Source organism: Lithobates pipiens, unplaced genomic scaffold (assembly GCF_037356315.1).
Source record: "Lithobates pipiens isolate NorthernLeopardFrog02 unplaced genomic scaffold, aLitPip1_a1.2 Scaffold_19, whole genome shotgun sequence".
Lineage (NCBI taxonomy): Eukaryota > Metazoa > Chordata > Amphibia > Anura > Ranidae > Lithobates > Lithobates pipiens.
This window is the reverse complement of record NW_027507764.1, coordinates 535,142,636-535,154,731: the sequence shown is the minus strand read 5'-3', so window position 1 is coordinate 535,154,731 and position 12,096 is coordinate 535,142,636. Positions and strand designations below refer to the sequence as shown.

General features: G+C 42.0%; 1 protein-coding gene across 1 annotated transcript in view; it reads left to right on the top strand.

Annotated features, from left to right (window-relative positions):
• The window catches only part of TMEM74 (transmembrane protein 74), a 105,090-nt gene extending 93,754 nt beyond the window's left edge, over positions 1 to 11,336 (top strand). Inside the window, exon 2 of the mRNA XM_077493219.1 lies at positions 7,231 to 11,336. Coding sequence (XP_077349345.1) covers positions 7,286 to 8,095 — 810 coding nt within the window. The 5' untranslated portion in view covers positions 7,231 to 7,285 and the 3' untranslated portion in view covers positions 8,096 to 11,336. The remainder of the gene's footprint in view (positions 1 to 7,230) is intronic.
• Positions 11,337 to 12,096: the final 760 nt, after the last annotated feature.

The window sequence follows — 12,096 nt, the reverse complement described above, 5'->3', positions numbered from 1 at the left end:
TGATCGCTTAGTGACAGTGGCAAAAGGGGGTGAAAGGGTTAACTAGGGGCAATCAGGATGTTAAAACCATTATTGGGTAGTATATCGGGGTACCTAGCGCTATAAAAACCTGGCGGTGAACCTAAAAAAATAACTAGCTACCTAGCGACAGTAGCGACACTAATGCAGCGATCAGAAAAATGATCGCTTAGTGACAGTGGCAAAAGGGGGTGAAAGGGTTAACTAGGGGCAATTAGGATGTTAAAACTATTATTGGGTAGTATATCGGGGTACCTAGCGATATAAAAACCTGGCGGTGAACCTAAAAAAATAACTAGCTACCTAGCGACACTAGCGACACTGATGCAGCGATCAGAAAAATTATTGCTTAGTGACACTGGCAAAAGGGGGTGAAAGGGTTAACTCTAGGGGCAATCAGGGGGTTAAATCTTTATTGGGGGGTGATAGGGAGCTACCCTGGACCTAACACTAACTGCCCTGACAGTTTTTACTTTTACAACTGACACTGAATGCATTGATCAGTAAAGAAATGATCAATGCAATCAGTGACACTGTGACTGGGGGGGGGGATCGGGGGGCGATCGGGGGGGGGGGTATCGGGGGGGGGGGGTTTGTGTACCTATGTGTACCTATGTGTCAGTGTAGTGTTTTGGTGCACTTACTTTTAGTCTTCTCCTCGTAGTCCGGTCAAAAAGACCGCCCGAGGAGAATGACATCACTTCCTCCTTCCTGTGTAAACAATACACAGTGGGAGGAAGTTTGTCATTGGCCAGGAGCGATCGAGAGGGGGTGGCCAGAAACCAACGGCCATCCCCTCATCACGGATCACTCCTGGAGGGAAACGGACCGCCGTATCCAGCGGGAGGGGGTCCGATCGGACCCCCCATCCGCTGGAAGGCAGGCACGTACATGTACGTGCTTGTGCCTGCCTGTGCCATTGTAATGACGTACATTGGCAATACGGCGGTCCTTAAGTGGTTAATGAGATGCAATGTACAGGGATAGTGATAATTGAAGACACGCACACTCACTCAGGTTGAACTGAATGAACTGGTGTTTTTATTCAACCTTACTAACTATATAACTATGTAACACCATCTCTACAATTAAACATGGTGGTGGCAGCATCATGCTGTGGGGATGTTTTTTAGCAGTCAGGACTGGGAAACTGCTCAGAGTTGAGGGAAAGATGGATTGTGCTAAATACAGGGATATTATGGAGCAAAACCTGTACCGCTCTGTGTGTGATTTGAGGCTAGGGTGGAGGTTCCCCTTCCAGCAGGACAATGACCCTAAAGCAGCACTTGAGTAGTTTAAGGGGAAACATGTAAATGTGTTAGCATGGCCTAGTCAAAGCCCAGACCTCAATTCAATAGAAAATCTGTGGTCAGACTTAAAGATTGCTTTTCATACAAGCGCAAACCATCCAACTTGAAAGAGCTGGAGCAGTTTTGCAAGGAGGAATGGGCAAAAAACACAGTGGTAAGATGTGGCAACCTCCCCAGCGACTTGGACCTGTGATAGTCACAAAACGTGGCTCTATAAAGTATTGACTTTAGGGGGGTGAATAGTTATGCACATTGACTTTTTCTGTTATTTTGTCCTATTTGTTGTTTGCTTCACAATAAAAACAAAAAACATCTTCAAAGTTGTAGACATGTTCTGTAAATTAAATTATGCAAATCCTCAAACAATCCATGTTAATTCCAGGTTGTGAGGCTACAAAACACCAAAAATTCCAAGGGGGGTGAATACTTTTGCAAGGCACTGTAGCTTGGGCGAAGCTTAGCTCAGTGCAGTTGCTGGCTATGGGAAGAAAAGGAGCCACGGGAGAGAGCATTATCTAGGGACTGAGATTTGTCTTTTCTACTTCCCCCTGGAGCAGGCTCCCCTGAAGCTGGCCACAAAAGGTACATTACCAGACTCAAAGAGACTTATTATACTTGAATGAGAGATGCAAAGCATGGAGGGCTGAGAAGATGTTAACTACTTTATTAGAACTGTGACTGTTATAATAAAATTGCATTGGGCCGAGCCTCTGGCCACTTCATGTGTCTGAAGTGGATTTCAGTAACCTTGTTGCTGAGTACCAGGAGTCACCCTGTTACATTAAGCTAGACAGAGCATTCCTTACAAACTCCCACTTGGTGAAGAAGAATCCAAATGTATCCAACAGTGTCGCAAACCTGGTCTTGCTAGGGGCCATTGATGGATATGCAGAGAGAGACGCTTTCCTGGAACCACAATAATTTTGCAGGCCTAAAGTATCTAGTATCCCTGGTAGGAAGATGCACTTTTGTCAAAAAGAGACCAGGAGCATAACCTTTCTGCACATATATATTCCTCACAATATAGAACAGTAGTATATTTTTTTAAGCACTTTGCTTAGGCTAAGATAATGTCACCAGTCCACTGCAGGCAGAAGAAAACATTTCCTCAGTCTGTTCCCTTAAGTGATTATAATACAACATTGTAACTGTGTAATTCACAGGATACTGAAGGGTTCTCTGCCAGACATTTGTGAAAATTGTCTGTTTAATGAGTTAAAAAATTATTAAAAAAGCAAGGGTTGCATACCTTTTTGGTATGTGTTGTAAGGTACCAGAGTAGATATTTTCTCTTGATTTTATTAAACTGTTTGTATTCATATAAAATGCTATGCAGGGTAATGGTAATTATTTCATTGGTGTGGTCTTGAGTCAGGTCATTAGGTTGGGGCAGTTTGGTGACCAAGCTGCTTTTCCTAACGTGAGAAAGATCTTTTACATCACCAACCTTGGCAGATGTGCTTGGAACACAAGACTGGATGAACAGAATTTCAAATGCTTTGGAGGATTATTCACTTTTTGCTAGCATTGTAAAAAGAAAATAGGATTTTTATAACAGCTTACCTGTAAAATTCCTTTTCTTGGAGTACATCATGGGACACAGAGCCTTAAGTGATTACTTAATGGGTCATAGGCCACCTTCAGGTGTTGACACTGGAAGTTCACTCTCTATATAACCCCTCCTCCTTCCAGGAGCACATCAGTTTTTGTAGCAAAGCAATATACTTAAACCCCGAAAAAGAGGGGAGAGACGGCTGTGTCCCATGATGTACTCCAAGAAAAGGATTTTACAGGTAAGCTGTTATAAAACTCATATTTTCTTTATCATACATCATGGGACAGGACGTCCCATAGCAATGCTACTTGAGGGGAGGGAGACACAACCCGGAGGGTACTCCCAGACTTGAGGATCTATACTGCTGCCTGCAGCACACTGCGCCCGAAGGCGATATCCTCATGCCTCCTTACATCCAGCTGATAACATTTTGTGAATGTATGCACTGAAGTCCAAGTTGCAGCCTTACAGATCTGGGCCATGGAGGCCTGATGACGCACTGCCCAAGAAGCACTAACCGCCCTAGTAGAGTGTGCCTTAACTTGAAAAGGGGAAATATTACCCCTTACACGTAACACCACTCTGTCCTCATGAAAAATCAAATATGGCTCTTTACAAGAAAGAGCAGCCAATTCTGAAAACCCTCCTTGCTGAGGATATAGCAACCAAAAATACCAACTTCCTTGTCAGAAGGGCTAGGGGAATATGTTGTATCGGTTCAAATGGCTGTTTTTGTAACACAGACAAAACTAAGTTCAAGTCCCAAGGGTTCAAGGGAGGTTTGACGGGCGGATTAAGCCACGTTACTCCTTATATAAAACCCCGGATTAAATAATGAGTAGCAAGTGGCCTTTGAAATAAAACAGATAAAGCTGAGACTTGGCCTTTAATAGTACTCAAGGCCAACTTAATTTCTACCCCTAATTGTAGAAAGGCAAGAATTCTGCCTATGATATATCTTCGAGGTTGCCAACCCTTGGATTCACACCAGTAAACATAAGCCCTCCAGACTCAGCATTAATCAGGGTAGAGATAACTGACCCGCAAAGCCCACGTTTCTTCAGAATGTGGGTTTCAATAGCCAATCCATTACATTTAGAGACTGTAAGGAAGGATGGAATATCGGTCCCTGTGAGAGCAGATCTGGCTATAGTGGGAGGGACCATTGTCTCTCCACTACCATCTTTACGATTTCTGCATACCATGACCTTCTTGGCCATGCTGGTGCCACCAGAATTACCGGCTTTCTTTCCAGCTTGATCCTGCAAAGAAGTTGAGGCAGCAACTGAATGGGGGGAATGCATAGATCAGTGAAAACTGATCCCATGGGGTCACTAACGCATCTGTTACAAATGCTAGTGGATCCCTTGTTCTGGCCATAAAGTTGACTAACTTCATGTTGAACCTGGACGCTAGTAGATATACGTCCGGAGTCCCCCATCTTTGGCAAACAGCCCAAAATATGTCGGGGTGAAGAGACCATTCACCTGGGAATAACTGCTGGCAACTCAAGTAGTCTGCCTGCCACTTCTCTACTCCTGGAATGAAGACTGCCGATAGGCACAGAACATTCCTTTCTGCCCAAGAAAGAATATGGTTTACCTCTCTCTGTGCTGAGAGACCTTTGGTGCCCCCTTGGTGATTGATATAGGCCACAGCTGTGGCATTGTAAAATTGAATCCTGACAGGACAATCCCGTCACCTGAAAGTCCAGGCCTTTAGAGCCAGATGCACTGTCCGATTCTCTAGGATATTGATGGGCAATGTTCTTTTGGTTCTTGACCACTGTCTCTGGACAGTTGTCTTTTCTAGTACCGCTCCCCAGCCTTAAAGGCTGGCATCCATGGTTACCACTTTTCAGATGACTGGTCTGAAGGATCTTCCTTTCAGCAGATTCTGGGTTAGTAACCATCAAGTGAGGCTTTGGGACACTCTTGGGGGCAGCTGCATTGGCAAGTCTAAAGCTAGAATTGTTTTGTTCCAAGCAGACAGGATACTGTTTTGCAACATTCTTGAATGAAGCTGGGCATAGGGAACTGCTTCAAATGAAGCCATCGTGGTTCCTAGCAACCTCATGCAAAGGTGAATGGAGGGATTGCCATTTGACCTGACCATCCGCCCCAGCTCTCTTATGGAGTTGATCTTTGCCTGAGGTAAGAACACCCTTTCCTGGGATGTGTCTATGATCAGACCCAAGTACTCCGGCCTTGTGTCCTTCCTGTATCAGGAATGCCAGTTTTGCAACCCATACGTGTCCCACAGCTCTTGTGTCCCTGTGTTGCAGGCTGCTTGTCTCTTCCTCATTAGCCGAGGAGAGACTGTCACAGCTGTAGCTTTATCTGTTTTAGCCTGCCGTGCCTCCTCGTGGACATTCATGTCACCGCGTTTAGGCCCCGCCCCCTCCGAGAAAAATTCGGCCCTTTTTTAATTTTAAAAATATTCCTGCGCTTGTGCGCAGCGTTTTCAGGTCCATGGAACCAACGCAAGGTGGGGGGGAGGGAAGGCAGGGACACCATCCAGCAGTAGGCAGACAAACAACAGTAAAATCAGCCACAATAAAACAATTAGCGGTACCAGCGGGACTTCCGCACCCCCCGAAGCGGGGGGTAATGTAAGGGTGGTACAGCGCTGATGTCCCCCTAACCCTCTGGTTCCATCAGGGGGGAGAAAGAAAACATTTTTGCAGATTTCTTTTACCTTGATAAAAATTTCCCTGCACATGCTGCTGCAACCACACACAGACAACAGAGTAAGGTATGTGCATAGACTCCGTCTAGTGGAGAATTAAGGCATGACAACATTTTTCCCTAATGGAAGAATACCTAGGTGTTTTTAATACCTACGTTTCTTCCCTTACCTTATCCCCGCCACAGGATTTTCTGAATTAACAGACAATCCAACCTTCACCCATCACAGCGGGCTGCGTTTAGCAAACCTTCAAGCACCGGGTCCCTAAGAGAGGAAAACATTTTCTTTACATTAAAGTGTTAATAAATCCACAACAGTAAAATCAGTCTGTATATGCAGTAAGGCATGCTTTTTCGCTCCACATTGTGTAAAAAGGCTGTTTGATCCTGTCTTCTTTGATCCTCCCTTTCTTTTACTGTCCCCCAACCCATCTGCTGACAGAGCAGAGCCCTAGGAGGCACGCTGCACATGCTCAGTTTGGTGTGTCTTGCTAGAGAGTTTTTTTTTGTTTTGTTTTTTGGGAGGGTGCATGTGATCAGCACAGGGCCAATCAGCACTTTCCAGACAAAGGGTCATGGGTCATGCAGCCTCATAGGACAGTCAGAGGAGAATGAAAACTCCTCCTACAATTTTAACCAATGCTCAGCCAGACACTGATAGTCATAAGACTGCTGTATACTACTGATGAGAAAAGGTATTAAGCAGTTTATATTTACTAAAATAATTGCATTTCCATAAATGCAGGGTCCTGGATTTAGTAACACTTTAAGTGTGAGACCATTGCTCTTATCTGTCAGCATGGAAAACAATGTTAAAATAAAATTTCCTGGATTTTTAATCTAATCTGAATCATTCATTAATACCTAACCCTTAGAACTGACATTAAGTGATCCATTAAAGTAAAGGGCTTAGTTTAAATTTAAATTGTAAGGGTTAGGTTAAATGCTTGGGTTGGGATTAAAGTGTATGTCAAGGAAAAAACAAACATATTTATCACATCTGAAATACATGCATATATGCCCATGTTTTAACCTCTTTAAACACATTGCAAGTGCAAAATAATTAAATGCTGATGTACTAGAACTATAGTATATTTCTACCTTCCTCATTTACATGACAACGGGGCTCTTAATTCCCAATCCCAAGCATGTGGTGTCCACCTAGCCTACTTCATTTCTGATAGATCACAAAGAACACAAACCTCTCCTCATCACCCTAGCCCTTCCTTGTGCAAAGGCAAAGAGCAGTGGAAGTTATTAGGCTCACAAGATTTTTGGCGAAATTAACAGGTATTTTTGCACTAAAATGGAGCAAATAAAGGAAAGTTCCTTATTAGATTTTACATGCACTTAAAAAATATCCCCTAAATGAACCCCTAACACTAGTCATACCTATAATGGTGCAGTAATCCAATGTATCATTTAACAAAGCAATATATGAATAGTCTTCTAAAGAAAAAAAAATGTGAAGCAAAGAAAAGGATTTTGGCTTGACTTCAGTAACCAGTCAAGCATTAGCTTTCATTTCCTCACCTGTAATACAACAAATCTAGTTTATTCTGTTTTCTGAGTAATGCTTGCTTTCCTTTCTGTCGTGTTTTTATAAAGTGCCATTGCTGTGAGAAAGCAGAAATTAACATTTTGAATTTTCTTTCACTAGATTTCAATAAACATGGACTGCTTTCTGTGAAATAAAGTAGAGCCCTATAGCATGCATGGAGCTTTATCACATTAATAGGCAGCCACAAAGACTAGATGAATGCAACAATGTGGACTGGGGCTATAATGTCAAGGACCCAAAAGCCTTTTGTTATGAAAACCACTGTGTTACCTCTGCTTTGTCTCCCGATCAATATGAGTCTATATCATTGAGTACCTCTGATGAAGGCCATGGTCTTAAGTTATCTCAAGATGATTACAGCAAAGAGAGGAGGAAAGTTTGCTGCTTGGAAGAACTGGAAACCTCTTTTACGTATGTCGATGAAAATGTCAACATAGGACTTGTGACCCATCCAACTCTTAGGGAGGACCATGGGCACCAACCCCAGGTCTCAGATAGAGAAATTCAACAAGATGGCATTAATGAAGCCTCCATTATGTCTGATGATGAAGCAACTTCAGAAGCTTCAGGAAAATCTGTAGATTATGGCTTCATTAGTGCAGTGACTTTTCTAATAACTGGGATAATGCTTGTTATCATCTCATATCTGGTCCCCAGAGATAACAGATCTGATCCAAATTCAATCCCAGCCAGGGAAATGGAAAAAATTGAGAAGAAAAATGCTATCATCGGAGCTCATTTGGATAGATGTGTAATTGCTGGACTTTGTCTTTTAACTCTAGGAGGAGTTGTGTTGTCGATTTTATTGATGATATCAATGTGGAAAGGTGAACTCTACAGGAGGAAAGCATTTGCAGCTAAAGACTCTGCAAAACTGTATGGATCAATTAATTTTAACCATTCCAAGTCTGGTGGAACTGAGAATACCTTGGTCCAAGAAGAAACAATTGACATAGTTACCTAAGTACCAATGTTTTTATGTGTTAAAAGTAAAATACATAGTATGATCAGTGAAATATATGACAGATGGAAAAAGGTGACTGTGGGATAACAACAAGGAGACTGAGGTTGTGCCACCGTCCATCACAGTTTGATATGAGGAGAATGTGCATTTCATAGGAACCAGCCTTACCCCTCTGAGATGGCTTGATTATCTATTATTTCTATGTATACCCCCAGGCTGGATACAGCGTCAATTATCAACCCCGAGCTTAAGCAGCAGCCAGGTCAGCCTCTATGGGGACCTAACAGCTTGACAATGAGCTGACATTTCTGCTGTCACTGAAAGATAATATGACTAAATTCTAGGATATACAGTTATCTCTGAGAGGTAAGGCTTTGCTGCTATAACAACTTAATAGTGAAGAGACAGGTGTCCATTCTTGGCCTGTTCATTTTAAAGGATGAGACTAAATTCCATATTAGCCTGCCCTCCACAGCAGAACATATACTGTCTGTGTATATATATATATATATATATATATATATATATATATATATATTTACAATATACATCTATTACATCCCTACTGCTCCATATGACAATATGTTATTTATTGCTATTCAAGCTATTCTATTTTCTTCCTTTCCAGGTGACAACGATTTCCTGTCCTTTCTTTTCCCAGTGTCAGGAAATGAAGGAAAATCTCCCTCCCTAGTTAAGTAACAGATACTAATAAAAGCTTTTTGCCAAATCTAGCCAAAACTAGAAAAAAAGATTTGGTTTGAGTAATGCCCAATATACATGGGCCGAATGTCGGGGAGCATTGGCTATTTCAATAGAAACTGTCTGACATTCAGCCTGTGTGTGTTGTACCCGGTCCAAGAGAATTTGGTCATTCGCCGGCTTCTGTCGAGGGGCATGACTAAAAAAGGTCTGCTGATCTTCAGCTCCCGATCAGCATTGCCAGCCAATGGCTGAGAGCACTAACCAGAGTGTTTTGGCAGTGGGGCCGTCCCCCTGTCAGAACACAATAGCACAGCAGCGGAGATCGCTAGTTAAAAAAAAACTAGTAGTGTATACTAGGCTTTAGGCTTTTAAGTGGAATAATAAACAGCGTACAAGAGAGTGGCTAAAGATGTCTTCTGTGCTCATGGGGAAATTGCCTTTTCAATTGAACTTCAGGGATATGCATGAAAATGTGTGTGCAGTTTTTAACACATATTGCACTGTGCTAATTATGCACTGTGATAGCTTTTCATGTATTTATATTAATTTTAGTTAAAACACATTCACGTTAACATTGAAAAGTGTAAATGCACCTGAAGAGGAAAATATGGCTGAATTTCTGAGAAGGAAAGTTACACAAAATATTAGTGCCTTCACAAGAACAGAAATTATGAAGATGTTAAAGTGGAACTAAACTTTCTTAATCAACCTATTTTTGATCCTTATGCTGTTAGCCTTAGTAAATACATAGTAAGGTATATTATATTTACTTGTTTTACCCTTTTTCTTTTTTAAATTTCAGTTGCTTTCTGGTTTCTGGCCTAGGCCAAACTGATTTCATACATCCCAGGAGTCTTCATGGGCATTTGGAGAGGAGGGGCTTTCTCAGCTAAGCACATCCTGTTATATGCCTGTGTCCTATCAGAAAGCCACAACCCATCAGAAAATGCAACCAAAGTGACGGCCATCTTGGCCATCTTGGTACACCTATAAAATCAAAGGGCATATACTAATATAAACGCTAATAGTAATGTTAAATGAAGACAAAAATATTCAGTGAAGAAAAAGCTGCGACACATAAACATGTGATATATATGCAAGGAAAGAATTGTATAAGAGAAAAGGTGGCGCTAATTAAGAAGATATTAAATTCTCAAAAAACAATCTGAATTAATATATATGTGTAAAGTCTAATGTGCAAACTCACAGTAAATATTGAGTGAAAATTAAATCGATAAAAATAGACAACAAAATAATTGAAAAAATGTCCACATCAATCCATATAGTGTAAAAATAATAAATATAGAGCAAAATGAATAAAGGGATTGACTCAATCGCTATGTGCAAAAATCCACATATGGTGTATATCCTGCCCAATTCCACAATAAAAAGAAGAAGAAGAGAAAGTTCAGAATGCAGGTTGAAAAATGGTTCTGGCATCACCAAGAGAGTGAAGGTTAGGTCTATCCTTGGGGTGCACACCAAAAAGTAATGGGGACCCTTACCGGATCAGGTGGACCTCCTATCCATAGCGAGGTAGTTAGCGCCTGCAGATATAACCCTCTGTGGGGTCTTTGTAGTAAGCGTGCCTCCAAAGTTCTTCCTCACCAGTAACACCTGTTTCTCTTCCACTGTACGGAGAAGCTTACTTCCTGTCAGAAAGAGCCAAGATACTCGATCGGATCGAGACCAACCGTATGGGAGGACAATGAAAGGAAAAGTGACTCTAAGTGTAGTATCTTCCACAACATTTAATAACAAACCAAAAATTGCCTGGCCAATAGCCTGAGAAAGGAGCACGTACACACACCTCCCGGTGTTCTTGGCATGCTTCGAAAAGCATTGCGCATTTCCGGATCGGAGGACAACTTCATGCCAGCGATGCAGGTCACGCTGCGCTCCATGTCCCTGTAGAGCTTACTTGTTCCACTGGGGCAGTCGGTAATGGGCAACTGGCCCACATACACCTCTCTCTCAGACAGCTGAAAGGAGCACTTGCCAGCCTATAGTGATATTTCAGGACCGTGGATGTCATTAATACTCCAGATGAGCTTGCTTTTATCATGTACCATGCAAGTGGCACATTTTTGGCTTGTTAGTAAATGTTGTTGAATATACTACACTTAGAGGCACTTTTCCTTTCATTTCTGTTTACACCCATACACAGAGCTTGCTTCAGCTCTAGTATAAGCTGCCATTTCTTGCCTATCAATCTAAGTGCTGTCTAACAACAAAGTAGCGCCCTATACAAAAAATGGCCAGTTACAATCAAATTGCAAATTATGCTAGAATTAAAAACATTATTAAAATAATATATCAGTTCATGAAATGCATCAAATTTCATGCATTAAGTTCATACAAAAACATGTTTGTGTTGTCTTCTAAGTGCAATGATTTTACATTATTCCTCCAAAGTGCAAACCGTGTTCCAATATTCTTGTGCCAATAATGTGCAGTTAAATTAAATAAGGTGCTGCGCTCCCCTCCCCATGTGCCCTCACTCACCAACCCCTAATAGGTATTGCACCTATTAGTATAAGGACAATCCTCTGATTCTTATGATGGGCAATTCTCAATTCCTCTATGTTTTCCAACAGAATAGCAGATCGCTCATTTACAGTGTCATGGAAGGAGAATCAGGACATATCAAATCCATAGCATAATTTCATTTTTATTAAAAAGCTTACACTAACACTCACATAAAATGTACTTGTACAATAGTGTGTAACGCCAGCTTGGAACACAACATCACCAGAAGATCTCACCTAACGCTTCTCGCTCCTCCCCCGGAGCGTCTTTAGAGGTGCCTTTTGATATCTATGGATATCTCCTGTCCTGATTCTCCTTGCATGACACCATAAATGAGAGATCTGCTACCCTGTTGGAACACATGGAGGAATTGAGAATTGCCCATCATAAGAATCTGAGGATTGTCCTTATACTAATAGGCGCAATACCTATCATGCCACGTACACACGATCGGACTATCCGCCCGTGTGTTTGCTCCGGTAGGCTTTTTGTTCTCAAAAGTGCGGCGGACTTAGAAAGAAGTTTTGACTCAAAATTGTCAATCCGCCCGTCTGTGTGCTAGTCCGCTGGACTTTTGAAATGAATGGACTTGCCCACACACAGAGTAAAGTCCGTTCATTTTGAACGTGGCTCCAGGTAGACGTAACATAGAAGGAAGTCAATGTCGCCGCCTCCATCGGCGAAATTGACACCTCGCTAGCCCTGTCAGCTGGTATGGATTTAAAGGGGAACCCCTACGCCGAATAAAACGGCGGAGGATGCTGGGA